Source organism: Arachis ipaensis, chromosome B6 (genome assembly GCF_059453495.1).
Source record: "Arachis ipaensis isolate K30076 ecotype BB chromosome B6, ASM5945349v1, whole genome shotgun sequence".
Lineage (NCBI taxonomy): Eukaryota > Viridiplantae > Streptophyta > Magnoliopsida > Fabales > Fabaceae > Arachis > Arachis ipaensis.
The window spans coordinates 110,249,628-110,267,346 of NC_142441.1; the positions used below are offsets into that span (position 1 = coordinate 110,249,628).

Consider the following 17,719-nt stretch of genomic DNA (forward strand, 5'->3'; position numbering starts at 1 on the left):
AATTTTATATATATATATATATATATATATATATATATTAAAAAAATTATATCCATTAAAAGTCTATGCCATTAAATGAGAACACATAAATATAGTTTAATATGTAATCTATATTATTTTAGTAATCGTCTTTTTCTGTCTGACTAGAATTTAAATCAATGTTGTTAAAGATATAATACAAGATTAGGAGAATAATCAAACGTGGATATAAACAGTGGATTATATAATTTATGATGCAAGCCATAGAAATTGAGATGGCACTACTACTACTTATCCTGATGACATGCATACATAACAAATAAAGGGAGAGGAAGATTCTTTGAATATAATGCCTATAATGAATGGCAATAGCATATAATCCAATCCATCAATCTTTCTCTCTTTCCAAATGTCAAGTGGACATGTATCTAACCTTCTACGTATGAAACGAACAAAATACTTTCACTTCGTATCTTTTATACTACTAGCTAGGTTCCTATCTATAACAAACATACACCAGCGGTAGGGTAAAATAAAAAGAAGACTAATATACTGCTTTAGTCATTTAATATATATTTAGGATAATTTTTAATTTTACTTTTAATATTTTGAACTTTTTTTTTTCAAATAAATTTTTAATAGGCTCTATGTTGTCTTTGTGTTAAATAAAAAAGAAATACAATCAATTTGAATTGATGAAGTGATTAGCTCACTTGTTCGCTTAAATTAATGTTAGAGATTTGAATTTTACTTTACTATATATGTAGCAATTCATTAGTTAAGGACAAATCCTTAAATAGAATTTAGATTAGATTTGCAACAAATTAGTCATTGAAAAATAAAAAAGGTGTTGGCTCAAAATATTGATTAATATTAATAAAAAGTAATGATTCCTAATATTTTTTTAAATATTTATTTTACCTATATTTAATTGTAGAATAACATGAATTTTATTTGTTTTAGGATAAAAATAAAATATTTTAAATATTAAAAATAAAATTGAAATTTAACTCAAATATTAAAAACTGCAATAATATATAATACTTTATCCTAAAATAAAAAAGACTAAAAACATACACATTGAAATTGGAAGCGTAAAATAAAAGAAGATGCAGATAACTAAACTGAAGAATATATAATGATCCACTTGGCATTTAATAAATAATGATAATCAACAGTTAAAATTTTATTTATTTCCATTAGGTTACATACATTTAGGAGTTTCGAACTTTAACAAAATTGTTCCATGTCTGTTGCTTTTCTTAATACATTGACTTTATTTTATCTTGATATATATAGTAGATATTATAAATAAGTCTATAATATATAGCGAGTCAATTGGAGCTCTTCATGCTTATATTTCTTATATTCATAGAAAATAAATCTATATATTTCATATAAAACCCTGAAATTTTAGCATCAGCAATCACCAAACTCTAGGTCGTAGAATAAGTGGAGGGGAACCCACCATCCTCATCATTCACTACCTCCATGAAACTTTAGGCAAACTCTACCTAATTGCGTATCGTTATTATGATGTTAATTTGGACTTAATTTTTGCAAAGTTGGATCAAATACTTTCTTGAGAAAATATGTATCAGGTAGAATTATGCTAGACTTAAATTTGATATTTAACGATATTTTGAGCAAGATTATTGAAATCAATTAAAGAAACACTTCGGAGTTTTTTTTTCTTTAAAAAAAAAAAAAGAGAACAACGAAGTTACTATGGAGTGTTTTTGTTTTATGTGAAATATTATATCAATTCACCAATAATTGTTCTTGGATTTAATTTTAAGGAATTCATTTTTATTTAATAATATTTAAAAATAAATGAGAGAACAATCATTGTTCTTAATGAAGACGTTTGTTGTATATTTTGGTTGTTGAGGCTTAGTGATGTATTTGTTGTGTTTGTCAAAAACTTGTGATTTTAATAAATTTTTGATAATAATACTAGTATAATTATAATTAACCTTAATTTGTGTATTTTGAGTAAAAGAAATCTAATAATTGGAACAGATATTTTACCACGTGGAATCCATATTATGTGAAACGCAATGCATGCACTAACTAATATAGTAGTAGTATTCTATCCAATAAGGTACAACATGCGCTTACGTAATAACAATAATAATAATAATAATAATTAATAACAACAATAATGAAAAAGAAAGCAAGTGAAGTATTGACGGTGAGAAACAAAACACATACAAGTATACAACCATACCCTCAAACCACCCTTATAAATACCCTTCGAGGGTCACCATTTTCACTTAGGAGACACAAGCAACAACAACAAAGTGTTTCTGTGTGTTCTTCCTCTTCACTACTCAGCCTTCTTCTTGTTATTATTACTACCCTTTTACTTGTATACAAGAGATTAAAGAAAAAAATATGGAAGTAAACAACAACAACAATGGTGGATGTTGTTGTGGAAGTCTTTTTCAGAGGTGCAAGCCTTACATAGCAATGATATCTCTGCAATTTGGGTATGCCGGAATGAACATAATCACAAAGGTTTCTCTCAACCGCGGCATGAGCCACTATGTTCTTGTTGTCTATAGACATGCCTTTGCTACTGCTGCTATTGCTCCCTTTGCTCTTGTTCTTGAGAGGTATACCACTACCAACCTTACAAAACATGACAATGGATCACATATTTCATCGCCTTTCTTTGTTTTCAGTCCTCTCATCACACCTTCTTTGTTGTTTTTTGTAGGAAAGTGAGGCCTAAGATCACATTCCTTATGTTCATGCAAATGTTTGTGTTGGGTCTTCTTGGGTTAGTACATAGTTTTCATTGAAATTTAATTGATCAATTAATTAATATCGTAACAACATGCTCTACAGAGTTTAACTTTTCCCCTGTTTTCCTCTGCTCTGTTCTGTTCTTATAGGCCTGTGATTGATCAGAACTTATACTACATGGGTTTGAAATTTACATCCCCAACGTACTCGTGTGCTCTAAGCAACATGCTCCCTGCAATGACGTTTGTGATGGCAGTTATTTTCAGGTATAGAATTCTCTTCTGTTTGATAACTATCTCAAGACACAATCTTTCTGTGTTAAGAGTTGTTGGCTGATTTTTTGTTGGTATAAATATTAGGATGGAGAAGTTGGACATGAGAAAAGTGAGGTGCCAAGCTAAGGTGATTGGAACAGTGGTAACAGTAGTTGGGGCAATGTTAATGACATTGTACAAAGGCCAAGTCATTAACTTCTTCTGGTCTCATTACATGCACCACCCAAGAAACTATGTACCTGATAACACCACCACTAACTCTGGTGAAACCGATTGGGTCAAGGGTTCCATTCTTCTCATCTTTGCTACCCTTGCTTGGGCTTCCTTCTTCATCCTTCAGGTAAACCAAGACCTATTTTTGTTCTCCTTTTAGCGTCCCTATTCTTACTAGGATATAATTTCTATACGAGTAATGATGGGTAAACATTACTGTGTTTCGAATATTCTTATTTTTTAAGAATTTCAGATGTTTTTTTTATGTTAAATATTGGCTGTAATGTTAGTTGTGTAATATTAGCTACTAAAATGATATATATTATTATATTAATAAAAAATGTCTGACTAATTTATTTACTATCTTAGAAGTCTTACAAATATAAACATGTGAATGAATAACCGTTTAATAGTATGTTTTTAACCTTTAATTATTAAGATTATAATTAAAGTATTTGAAGAATAAAATTGGTTATTTTGTGTGATTAATGCAGGCAGTGACATTAAGAAAATACCCAGCTCAGCTCTCACTAACTGCCATAGTGTGCTTCTTGGGAACACTGCAATCAATTGCAGTAACCTTTGTGATGGAGCACAGTCCAAATGTTTGGACCATTGGCTGGGACATGAACTTGCTAGCTGCAGCCTATGCTGTAAGTCTTTCTTTTTTTTTTTTTTTTTTTTTTTTCATTTTTAATTTGTTTGATGAAATTTGTGAATGAAATGATGAGAGTGTGAATGGTTGTGTTTGCAGGGGATAGTGTCATCAGGTATTGCATACTATGTTCAAGGGATTGTGATGCAAAGAAGAGGACCAGTTTTTGTCACTGCTTTCAGCCCTTTGATGATGATCATTGTTGCTGTTATGGGATCTTTCATCCTTGCTGAAAACATATACCTTGGAGGGTAATTCCTTGCTTCCTTATTCTTACCAATTTTGCATAAATATATTTTACATTAATAGTACAAGAGGATGAGTCAAATTTATATAAACAATAAATAAATAATGCATACAAATAATTTTTTCTCTAGTTGATTATAGTTAGTTTCAATTTTATTTATTTTTTCTTTTCTTTTTTTTTTTCACATCCACAATCTGGCTCTTAAGGATTTGCATCATTCATTATTATAATAGAAAATTTCATAAATGCCCTAAGAGTAGGACCATTTTTTGCTTGGATCATTGGTGTCTTTCACTTTCATTATAATATGGATGATACAATAATTGATGTTTAGATATGAAGGATAGAAGAAGAAAAGAAAAAAAAAAAATAAATACGTTTTTTTTTCTCTTAACAATATTTAAAAATTTCTTCACTGTTCTAGCACCCCATCACTATTCCCAAAGAACATTATCATTTCAACTTTAATTAGCTTAATAAACTACTTTGCTTTCATGCGGTTTCGTCTCACAGCTTATACAGTTCAACATAGTGATTGCTTTCTTCAATCATTTTCTTATCACAAATCAAAAGTTTGAATCTTTTTCATTTAATGAAACATCACCATCACCCAAAAATAAACAAAATAAAAATATGTGTTCAGATATATTGAAATGCTATAGTGCAATTATTGATGTAACGTTTTTTTTTTTTTTTAAATGTGGTTACAGTGTAATTGGAGCAATTCTTATAGTAGTGGGACTCTACTCGGTTCTATGGGGAAAATACAAGGAGCACAAAGAGAAAGAAGCAGAAAATATAATCACTGATGAACCAATTAAGTGCTGTGGTAACCAAATTGCAAGGTTGGAAACTGTGATTGAAGATTCAGAATCAAATGACATTGAGATGCAAAAGGGTGATGATAATAATAATAACGAAGCTTGCAACGAACTAAGCGTGACAATTATTAGTAACAATAATAATAATAATGATAATGATGTTACAAAAGCTTGAACTGGTTGTGATTAATTAATTAATTAGGCCATGGTGAAAAATAATAGAGGCTGCAAAGAAAAATGGAAGAGGGTTAATGAAAAGAAGAGAGAATTTGAGAGGGGGGGTTTTTGTGTACCTTCGTCCTCATCACTATCTTTCTTAGGAAACTTAGCTGAAACTTTTTCTTTTTTTTTTTTAATTAAATTATGACTGTTTGATTAGGACCCTAAGTGCGGGGCCTAGTTGTCCATGATGTAACTTAAATTTTGCATACTTTGGTTAATGAAAGATTTTTAAGAAATTCCAAACTTCTGTGTCTTATATCACTGAATAAATTTGGTGCATTATACACTGATAATCTAATAATAATATAAATTTTAACTATATTTTGTAAAAAATTTAATTTTAATGCACAGATGGTGTAAAATAGTTTATGAATTGAATTAAACTTGGTGCATTATTTAAGTTGTAACTATGCATAATTCGCAGAATTTGATGATGTATGTGGAATAGTAATTGGTGACATTTGAGAACACAGATCTCATGCATATACATGGCTCCAAGACAAGAATTGACAATAGATTCTAAGGGTCTAATCATATATATTGAAGTTTCTCAAATTTAAGAATATGATGCTCTGCTTATTTGGAACCTTAATTAAGCAACCTAGTTGATGTAATTGGAAACTTATAATTAATTAATTAATTAATTAAGCATTTATAATTATCATATCAGATGCGAATTTCTACTACAAGGTTGGCTGAATATTAAAAGAGGCAAATTAAAGTAATTAAGGGCACCACTCACCTATAAATTATTAAGATTGGAATGTTTAATAGAAGTATTATTTATACAGAGATTTAAATTTTTTGTCACACGTGACCATAAATTTATGTCATAATACTAAAGAGAGTATGATATAATAATTAATAAACTGAATTGATCCTTTACTTAACAAAACTGCATATATGAAGTTTGGTAATACAAAAACTCTTAAAATTTATATATAGACCGACCTTTAAAAAAAACAAAAATTCTGTTGTTACCCTTTTTTTTCTCTAACGCACAATATTTCCCTTTTTGTACTGAAGTTTACAAGGGTTTCTGGCCAAAATTTCTAAACAAGAAATTTAAAGTTGTTAAATTTAGATGGAGAAATGTTAAATTTTAGTTATGGTAGATGAAGATATGTTAACATATATAATACAGAGATCATAAATGAGGTACGAATTAAATATTGTAATGTGAACTGAGGATTAAGCTTGCTTATTAAAGTTTTGATTCCGGTGAATTAGTTAAGAGTGGTGAAAGAATATTTCCCCGAATTTCAATGGAAAAATATATATGTCAACCTTCTTCTCAAGGACAGATTCTATGCTATCTCTGGATAAGCATCGAACTCTATACACAACAAAACATAGCATAGATATATATCCTATCTAGGGACGAATAATTACGCCATAGATTCCAAGGGATGCAACCTTGGATTATGTTAATATATAAGATCACATAGCCTTTTATAGATGAACATTGGAATTGATTCTTGACATTTTCTTTCCTTATTTTTTTTTGGGAAAATTTAATTGTGTTACCATCATGTGTCAATTTAAAGTGGGCGATTAGGTGGACATAATATTTGCTTTGTTAGATAAAATGCCACCAGCCAACACCACCTTTTGCTCTAACTTTCTTGATTTACAACATATTCGTATTTTAAACAGAAATGCTCTCTGATTTGTTCCAATTTATCTTTAGTTTGTGTTTATTATTCTACTAAATGAATTTCATTTCTTGGTTAGTTAATTTATGTAATTTCCTTTGATATCTTAAAAATATTATTCAGCTTTTTTTAACTACAAATAGCAAGAATTTGATTTTGATATAGTGAAAGTGTAAAAGTATTGTAAAAGTCACTCAATTACATCCGTCTTTTTAGATGATCATTTATGTGATCAATGTAAAATATATTAATAAATTTGACAAAAAAGAATTAGATCATTTGCAAAGCACAAATGAGACAATTTAGATCCATTTTTTGATAGACTAATAGATTTTCACTTTTTTCATTTACAAGATTATTGATAAATTGAGAAAGCTTTTCAATACAACGAACAAAAAGATAAGAGGATAAGGGATCTCCCTTTTGTAAGGGTAAAAGTCTCCGAAGCATAACCATTCCAGAGGACATTGAAAGATGAAGTGTTAATGCAACATCCAATAAGGTTTATGATGTGTGGGAGAATGTTGGCATCTGCTAAGTTTCCAGTATGAAATTCCAATTTAGCATATCATAGGCTTTTCCAAAGTCCACTTGATAGCTATGAAACCTATCCGACTTTTTTTGAATCTTATGGAATGAACCACTTCTTGAGTAATTATAATATTGTCAATGCTAGTTCTCCCACGTATGAAGCTGGATTGAGTATTTAAAATAAGTTTTGTCATGATTGGCTTCAATCTAGTGGATAACGGCTTGGTAACAATCTTGTAGCAAACATTACATAAGTTTATAGGTCTGAAGTGTGCAAAACTCTCAAGATTATCCACTTTGGGAATCAAGGATATAAGAGTTTGGTTGATCTGGCTTATGCTTAACAGGTTTGCAAAAACCTTTTCAACCCAAGTATAGACAGTAAGCCCAACTTATCCCAGGAATGTTGAAAGAACTTAGGGGGTAAACCATCAGCTCTTGGAGCTTTTCACCTTCCCATATAAAAAACTGCTACTTTAATTTTCTTATTAGTAGGGTCCTTAGAAATACGCTGCTTCTCATCTTCGAAAAGAACTGAAAAGTTCCCTGAAATAGAAAAAGATAAAGGAAAATGATTAATATGATCCTCTGAAAAAAGTTTCTTAAAAAATTCATTCCTAATACCTTAAGCACATCCGAATTATCAGTCGAAGTGTCATCATCAATTTTAAGAAAAGAAATTTTGATACTCTTTCTTCTCCCATTTGCTTTAAAATGGAAGTAGATAGAATTTTTATCCCCAAATTTGATAATGTTGCACTTGAAAATTTGAAATTAATAACTCCCTTCTTGAACAATAATTTTTTTATAATCCTTCCAAAGATCTTTTTGAAGTTTTTCAAGGAAGGAATTATTTTTGAAAGAGAGGTTTTTGTTAATACCCTCTAGGCGAGCAAGAATTTTATTTTATTTTTCTTGAAAATGTTACCAAAAATATTTTTGTTCCAAACTTTGGGTTTGTTAGTAAAAGAAGAAATGTTATTGTACATTCCAAGCATCATTTACAAGATTAGTATGATCATCATGAAGTAATCAAGGTGCAAGAAAATGAAAGGGTTTATTAGAGTTATCATGGTTGACAAGATGAAAATCTATCAAAATCGGAAGATGGTCAGATTTCAGCTTTGGAAGATATTTAATCCTTGCCATTTAGTCCAACCAAGGTTGCTGAGGACTCTGTCCAATCTTCTCTTGATCTAAACCCATACCACATAATGGAGGACCAGTAAAATCCACCTCCATAATACTAAAGTTGTACGAGCAATCAATAAATCTATTTGCAATCATAGAGAGATTGAAACTACCCCCTAAATCTTTGGCAAATTTGATGGCATAGAAATCCCCTCCTACACACCAAGGACCATTGTAGAATTGACAATCTCCTCTAGCATTTGCCAAAGGTCCCTCCTAGTGGAGGGGTTAGGACTACTGTAGATAGCTGTGAGGAACCAAGGTTCTTCTTCGTTCCAAGAGACTTTGCAGTGGATTAGTTGCTTGTGATTGTGCAACACTTCAACATCCCAAAAATTTTTATTCCAGAGGCACCAAACACCTCTGGAGAACCCCTCTGCTTCACTGATGCTCCAAATATCATCTCCCATATGTTTAATAATATTTTTCCTTTAGGACCTCAAATGTGAGTCTCAAATAAACATATAAAAGAAGAATGATATCTAGAGCTCATGTCTTTGATAATAGTAGAGAAGCCTTTAGAAGAGGCTTCTTTGCAGTTCCACTTTAAAATATTCTTATTGATCATCATAAAGAAGAATAATAAATATGAAAAGGATACGGAAGCAAAAAGCCTTAGCAATTAGAGGATTTTTCTATTTTTTTCATAGGGTCAAAGTCCCTTGACACTATAGTGTTATTTGGCTGGTCTTCCACCATGTGTTTCGATCCCAAGTTCGTGTGGTTGGGAGGTCTCCCGAATCAAAAGATGGATTATGGATGGTTTGAGTGCTTGTCTGTGAGCAGGATGGATCTCATTGAGGCTTCCTCGTTACTCCATAGATAAGGTTAATAGCTTTCCAACGATGGGCATATGCCCTCCTTCTTGATGGATTTTTGCCTAATCCTTCAACATATGGCTAAAACTCATCCAATAATCTTGATGGTCTCCTTGTTTACCCGTTTTTTTGTTGCTAGACAATCTCATAAGAGATGATGACTTTGCTTGGGCTGGCTTAGGTTGGTTGATCCGATTCTTTCCTTTTTGGGCTACTGCGATATTTTTTCTTATTTTGATTTACTTTTTTGCCACCATGACAGGTTGCTGATTTTTAGATTTTTGAACATTGGGGGTGCGATTCTGGTTATGTCCAAATTTTAACCCTTGAGTTTTCAACACTTCCTTTCCTTTAGTTGAATGATTATTTCCATTCTTATTATGATTTATTTGGATTTTTTTTCTTCCCCTAAATGCGATAAAACATTAAAGCAAGATTGTTATTTTTTAGAATTCCCTTCTTTTTAGACTCATGATTTGATTGCTTTCCTCTTCTGGCATTTTTCTTAACAACCATCCAAGTGCCAAAAGGGAAAGGTTGTTGCTGGTCATTATTTTCCATTTGTAGCTGGTTATCTTTTTTATTATCATTAATGTGACTTGCCTTGTTTGAAATGAAAATTTCGTTCACCATCGAATCTTTTTCTGATTGGCTATGGTTCTGGCCCTCACTGTCTAGTGGCTGTCCTGGCAGGCTACTAGTGGGGTTTACTAGTGGTGAATAGGGAGTGTCCTTGACCATAGTGGCTGCAAATGTTCTAGAAGAGATCATCTCCGAGCATTCTTCCTTCCTATGGCCATATCTACTACAAGTGAAGCAAATTAAGTGTAACCCCTTGTACTCCAAAAGGAAGTTTCTTCCTAGAGAAGAAAAGGATGGAACAAGTTATTGCCAGAGATTTACCTGAACACAAATTTGAGCAAATTTTTCTCTTGAATATATAGACGTGTGTCGATCAATTTTTAGTATGGTATCTAAAGAGTTACCCACTATCTAAATGAAGCATCTGTTATAGAGTTTAACAAGTAAGTTTAGGATATGACCTAGATAGCTGCTTTTTGAATTCCCATCTCATGAGGAAAAATAGAAGCCTTCATCTCTGAACCAAAAGATAGTGGTCCTTAATCATCTAGGAGAATTCGAAGAGTTCATATGCATAGTCTTCATAAGCATGAAACCGAATGGTGCACGAAATTGTGATTCACACTTTTCACAACTCCGCACAACTAACCAGCAAGTGCACTGGGTTGTCCAAGTAATACCTTACGTGAGTAAGGGTCGATCCCACAGAGATTGTCGGCTTGAAGCAAGCTATGGTCATCGTGTAAATCTTAGTCAGGCGGATTCAAATGGTTATGAGGTTTTGATAATTCAAAGATAAATAAAACATAAAATAAAATAAAGTTACTTATGTAATTCAATGGTGGGAATTTCAGATAAGCGTTTGGAGATGCTTTGTTGCTTCTGAACTTCTGCTTTCCTGCTGCCTTCTTCCAATCATGCGTGCTCCCTTCCATGGCAAGCTGTATGATCCTCTCGGATGAAAAATACCAGGTACGATCTCTGTACGGCTAATCAATTGTCAAATTTCTCGTCTCGGATGAAAAATACCATGTACAGCTACCGCACGGCTAATCATCTGTCGGTTTTTGCTAGCATCGGAATAGGATCTCTCTATCCTTTTGCACACTGTCACTGCGCCCAACATTCGCAGGTTTGAAGGTCTTCACAGTCATACCTTTCCAGATCCTACTCAAAATACCACAGACAAGGTTTAGACTTTCCAGATCTCAGGAATGCTGCCAATGGTTCTAGCCTATACCACAAAGGTTCTAATCTCAGATTCAGATGCTCTATTGTCAGGAGAGATGATGCAAATCACGGATCAGAGACCCAAGAGAATATACTCTGGCTGTCGTCCAATGACTACGTTGAACATCATGTAGACCGCTTGTGGTTGTCAAGCATGCGGATCTTGGCTAAGCGAGTAATGAAGATAGTGGGTGATTGTCACGGGTCACCCCTTCATTCTAACTAAACTGAATTAAGTACGAGAGTATATCGTGGAGAAGAAGTAAGCGTGAATTGAAAGAGAAACAATAGTACTTGCATTAATTCATGAAGAACAGCAGAGCTCCGCACCTTAATCTATGAGGTGTAAAAACTCCACCGTAGAAAATACATAAGAGAAAAGAGGTCTAGGCATGGCCGTGAGGCCAGCCTCCAAACATGAACAATGGCATAAGCTAGATAATACAATAGTAAAAAGTGCTATTTATACTAAACTAGTTACTAGGGTTTACAAAAAATAAGTAACTAAGTGCAGATAGTGCAGAAATCCGCTTTCGGGGCCCATTTGGTGTGTGCTTGGGTTGAGCATTGAAGCTTTTACGTGCATAGGCCATTCTTGGAGTTAAACGCCAGCTTGGGTGCTAGTTTGGGCGTTTAACTCCAGTTCTGGCGTTTTACGCCAGAAAGTTTTAGGCTGGCTTTTAGCGCTAGTTTGGGCTATCAAATCTCTCGCAAAGTATGGACTATTATATATTTCTGGAAATCCCAGGATGTCTAATTTTCAACGAAATTGAGAGTGCACCAATTGGGCTTCTGTAGCTCCAGAAAATCTACTTCGAGTATAGGAGGTTCAGAATCCAACAGCATCTGCAGTCCTTTTTCAGCCTCTGAATCAGATTTTTGCTCAGGTCCCTCAATTTCAGCCGAAAAATACCTGAAATCATAGAAAAATACACAAACTCATAGTAAATTTCAGAAATGTGATTTTTGCATAAAGACTAATAAAAATATAATAAAAAGTCACTAAAACATACTAAAAACTATGTAAAAACAATGCCAAAAAGGGTATAAATTATCCACTGATCACAACACCAAACTTAAATTGTTGCTTGTCCCCAAGCAACTAAAAAGAAAATAGGATAAAAAGAAGAGAATATATAATAAATTCCAAAAATATCAATGAAAATTAGTTTCAATTAGATGAGCGGGACTAGTAACTTTTTGCTTCTGAACAGTTTTGGCATCTCACTTTATCCTTTGAAGTTCAGAATAATGGGCATCCATAGGAACTTAGAATTCAGATAGTGTTATTGATTCTCCTAGTTCAGTATGTTGATTCTTGAACACAACTACTTTATGAGTCTTGGCCGTGACCCTAAGCATTTTGTTTTCCAGTATTACCACCGGATACATAAATGCCACAGACACATAACTGGGTGAACCTTTTCAGATTGTGACTCGGCTTTGCTAGAGTCCCCAGTTAGAGGTGTCCAGAGCTCTTAAGCACACTGTTTTTGCTTTGGACCACGACTTTAACCGCTCAGTCTCAAGCTTTTCACTTGACACCTTCACGCCACAAGCATATGGTTAGGGACAGCTTGATTTAGCCGCTTAGGCTAGGATTTTATTCCTTTGGGCCCTCCTATCCCTTAATGCTCAAAGCCTTGGATCCTCTTTACCCTTGCCTTTTGGTTAAAGGGTTATTGGCTTTTTCTGCTTGATTTTTCTTTTTCTTTCTTTTTCTTCTCTTTTTTTCTTTATTTTTTTCGCCATTTTTTTTCGCAAACTTTGTGTTTTTCACTGCTTTTTCTTACTTCAAGAATCAATTTTATGATTTTTCATATTATCAATAACATTTATCTTTTTTCATTATTCTTTCAAGATCCAACAATTTTAACATTCATAAACAACAAATTTAAAAATATGTACTGTTCAAACATTCATTCAGAAAATAAAAAGTATTGCCACCACATCAAAATAATTAAGCTAACTTCAAGATGATTTTCGAAATTATGCACTTCTTGTTCTTTTGCAAATAAAAATATTTTTCATTTAAGAAAGGTGCGGAATTCATGGAATAATTCATAGCTTTAAGACATAGACACTAAACACTAATGATCATGTAATGAAGACACAAACATAGACAAAACATAAAGCATAAAAAAACGAAAAACAGAAAAATAAAAACAATGAAATTAAAGAACGGGTCCACCTTTTCGACAGCGGCTAGTTCTTCCTCTTGAAGATCCTATGGAGTGCTTGAGCTCCTCTATGTCTCTTCTTTGCCTTTGTTGCTCCTCTCTCATGGCCTTTTGGTCCTCTCTAGAGTGTTGTGCTTTAGCTTCTCTTAGCTTCCTCTTCAGAGTCCTTTCAGGTTCAGGATCAGCTTCAACAAGAATGTCTTTATTCTTATTCCTGCTCATATGAAAAAGAAGAGAACAGAAAAGAAGAAGAATCCTCTATGTCACAGTATAGAGATTCCTTTATGTGAGTAGAAGAAGAGAAGAATAGAAGAATGAGGTAGAGAGAGAATAAGAAGAATTCGAACACAGAGAGAGGGAGAGGGTTCGAATTATGAGTAGAAGAGAAGTGTTAGTAGATAAATAAAATAAAATAGAAAGAGATGAGAGAGGGAGTATTCGAATTTTAAGAAGAGGGAGAAGGAAAATATTTTTATTTTTATTTAATTAATTATGTTAGAATTCGAAAATTTAAGAAAAGAAATAAAAGCAAATTGAAAACTAAATAAATTAATTAATTAAAAAGATTTTTTTTTAAAAAAAATGTTAGTTAGTTTTCGAAATTAATGAGAGAGAGAAGTAGTTAGGTGGTTTTGAAAAAGATAAGAAATAGTAAACTTTTTAAAATCAAACAAAAAGTCAAGTAGTTAATTGAAAAAGATTTAAAAATAAATTTTGAAAAGATAAGAAGTTAGAAAAAGATTTTGAAATTAAATTTTGAAAAAGATATGATTGAAATTTATTTTGAAAAAGATTTGAAAGAGAAATTAAAAAGATTTGAGAAATAGTAAGTTTTTAAAATTAAAACAAACAAATCAAACAAGTAATTAGTTGAAAAAGATTTGAAAATCAATTTTGAGAAGATAAGAAGTTAGAAGAAGATTTTGAAATTAGAGTTTTGAAAAAGATATGATTTGAAATTTATTTTGAAAAAGATTGAAAAGAAAATTAAAAAGATTTGATTTTTAAAATTAAAGTTGATGACTTGACTAATAAGAAACTAAAAGATATGATTCTAGAATTTAAAGGTTGAACCTTTCTTAACAGGAAAGTAACAAACTTGAAATTTTTGAATCAAAACATTAAATATTAGCAATAATTTCAAAAATTATGAAGTAAAAATAAGAAAAAGATTTTGAAAATTAATTTTAAAATTTTTGAAAACATTAAAAAAAAAATGAAAAAGATTTTGAAAAATTTTAAGAAAGAATTCGAAAATATTAAAAGAAAAATGAAAAAGATTTGATTTTGAAAAAGATTTGGAAAGATAGAATTTTTAAATTAAAATTTTGACTTGATTAACAAGAAACAACTAAATTTTAAAAATTTTTGACCAAGTCAACTCAAAATTTCGAAAATTTATGAGTAGAATAAGGGAAAGATATTATTTTTGATTTTTTTGAATTAATGAAGAAAGAGAAAAACAACAAAATAACACAAAATATGAAAATTTAAGATCAAAACAAATAATGTATGCAAGAACACTTTGAATGTCAAGATGAACACCAAGAACACTTTGAAGATCATGATGAACATTAATAACATATTTTTGAAAAAATTTAAGAAAAGAAAGACATGCAAGACACCAAACTTAAAAATTTTTGACTTTTAAACATAATGAATTCGAAAATGCACAAGAAAAACAAGAAAAGACACAAAACAAGAAAATTTAAAGATCAAACAAGGAAAATCATCAAGAACAACTTGAAGATCAATGAAGAACACAATGCATATATTTTCGAAAATTAAAGAAAAATTAAAACATGCAATTGACACCAAACTTAAAATTTGACACTAGACTCAAACAAGAAACATAAAAATTTTTTTGGTTTTTATGATTTTATTAAAAAATTTTTTTGTACTTTTTTTCGAAATTAAAAATAAAAAGCTTAAACATAAAATAAAATTACCCAATCTAAGCAACAAGATGAACCGTCAGTTGTCCAAACTCGAACAATCCCCGGTAATGGCGCCAAAAACTTGGTGCACGAAATTGTGATTCACACTTTTCACAACTCCGCACAACTAACCAGCAAGTGCACTGGGTCGTCCAAGTAAAACCTTACGTGAGTAAGGGTCGATCCCATGGAGATTGTCGGCTTGAAGCAAGCTATGGTCATCCTGTAAATCTTAGTCAGGCGGATTCAAATGGTTATGAGGTTTTAATAATTAAAAGATAAATAAAACATAAAATAAAATAAAGTTACTTATGTAATTCATCGGTGGAAATTTCATATAAGCGTTTGGAGATGCTTTGTTGCTTCTGAATCTCTGCTTCACAGCTGCCTTCTTTCAATCATGCGTCCTCCCTTCCATGGCAAGCTGTATGATCTTCTCGGATGAAAAATACCAGGTACGATCTCTGTACGGCTAATCAACTGTCGGATTTCTCGTCTCGGATGAAAAATACCATGTACAGCTACCGCACGGCTAATCATCTGTCGGTTCCTGCTAGCGTCATAATAGGATCTCTCTATCCTTTTGCACACTATCACTGCGCCCAACATTTGCAGGTTTGAAGCTTGTCACAGTCATCCCTTCCCAGATCCTATTCGGAATACCACAGACAAAGTTTAGACTTTCCGGATCTCAGGAATGCTGCCAATGGTTCTAGCCTATACCATGAAGGTTCTAATCTCAGATTCGGATGCTCTGTTGTCAGGAGAGACAATGCGAATCACGGATCAGAGACCCAAGAGAATATACTCCGGCTGTCGTCCAATGACTACGTTGAACATCATGTAGACCGCTTGTGGTTGTCAGGCACGCAGATATTGGCTAAGCGAGTAATGAAGATAGTGGGTGATTGTCACGAGTCACCCCTTCATTCAGACTTAATTGAATTAAGTACGAGAGTATATCTTGGAGAAGAAGTAAGCGTGAATTGAAAGAGAAACAATAGTACTTGCATTAATTCATGAAGAACAGCAGAGCTTCGCACCTTAATCTATGAGGTGTAGAAACTCCACCGTAGAAAATACATAAGAGAAAAGAGGTCTAGGCATGGCCATGAGGCCAGCCTCCAAACGTGAACAATGGCATAAGCTAGATAATACAATAGTAAAAAGTGCTATTTATACTAAACTAGTTACTAGGGTTTACAGAAAATAAGTAACTAAGTGCAGATAGTGCAGAAATCAACTTCCGGGGCCCACTTGGTGTGTGCTTGGGCTGAGCATTGAAGCTTTCACGTGCATAGGCCATTCTTGGAGTTAAATGCCAGCTTGGGTGCCAGTTTGGGCGTTTAACTCCAGTTTTGGCATTTTACGCCAGAAAGTTTTAGGCTGGCTTTTAGCGCCAGTTTGGGCCATCAAATCTTGGACAAAGTATGAACTATTATATATTGCTGGAAAGCCCAGTATGTCTACTTTCTAACGTAATTGAGAGTGCACCAATTGGGCTTCTGTAGCTCCAGAATATCCACTTCGAGTATAGGAGGGTCAGAATCCAACAGCATCTGCAGTCCTTTTTTAGCCTCTGAATCAGATTTTTGCTCAGGTCCCTCAATTTCAGCCAGAAAATACCTGAAATCACAGAAAAATACACAAACTCATAGTAAAGTCCAGAAATATTATTTTTGCATAAAAACTAATAAAAATATAATAAAAAGTAACTAAAACATACTAGAAACTTTGTAAAAAGAATGCCAAAAAGGGTATAAATTATCCGCTTATCACCGAACTAGGAAGAAGTTTCTCTCAAGATCTGTTACATTGACAGTCCCTTGCTTCGCCTATCTTCTGGCTACTTATCTTTCCATGAAAGGAAGGCTGATTTTCTTACCCAATGGCTTAACAATAAGAGAGAATTTCCATGGTCTACACCATTCATCATATTTCTCTAGGGACACTTTGATAACAGGTTTGGGATTGAAGGGAGCTAGTGACTCATCCATGTATCTTTCCATCTCGAAGTCAGATTCATATTCTTCTGTAACCATTTGAACAATTTCTTCAGGATCCAGGGTATCCCCAAGTCCGTTCGCCATAACCATATCCTTATAAGAAGCTTTAGTGCCACTCTCTCGAGTAACGATTTTAAAAAGAGCCTTTGGATCTATAGGCTGGTCTGTTTGGACGTCCTCCATGGCAGATTCTTCCTCCAAAATATCTTCAACTACCCCTTCCATGGGAGGCTCTTCTTCCTTTGTTGCATTCATCTTCACTTTTTTGCGCTTTTGTCCTTCAGGTCCTCCGGCTCTTGAGATCGTTTTTCAAACTCGTTAGAGGTGTTTCAAAGCGTATACATTTCTTTTTTTGTCAAATTTTTTGTATTTTTAATTTTTTTCTATAATTTTCGTTATAATATATAGTAATAACGACAAATATAT

The 17,719-nt window shown here is 32.7% G+C and overlaps 1 protein-coding gene across 1 annotated transcript; it reads left to right on the top strand.

Moving 5' to 3' along the window:
• The first annotated feature begins 2,172 nt into the window (after positions 1-2,172).
• Positions 2,173-5,406, top strand: LOC107604688 (WAT1-related protein At5g07050). Its single transcript, XM_016306338.3, has 7 exons — positions 2,173-2,597; positions 2,702-2,764; positions 2,880-2,996; positions 3,090-3,345; positions 3,713-3,871; positions 3,973-4,124; positions 4,831-5,406. The coding sequence occupies exons 1-7, from the start codon at positions 2,377-2,379 to the stop codon at positions 5,114-5,116; spliced, it is 1,254 nt and encodes a 417-aa protein (XP_016161824.1). The 5' UTR covers positions 2,173-2,376; the 3' UTR covers positions 5,117-5,406.
• The last annotated feature ends 12,313 nt before the right edge of the window (positions 5,407-17,719 follow it).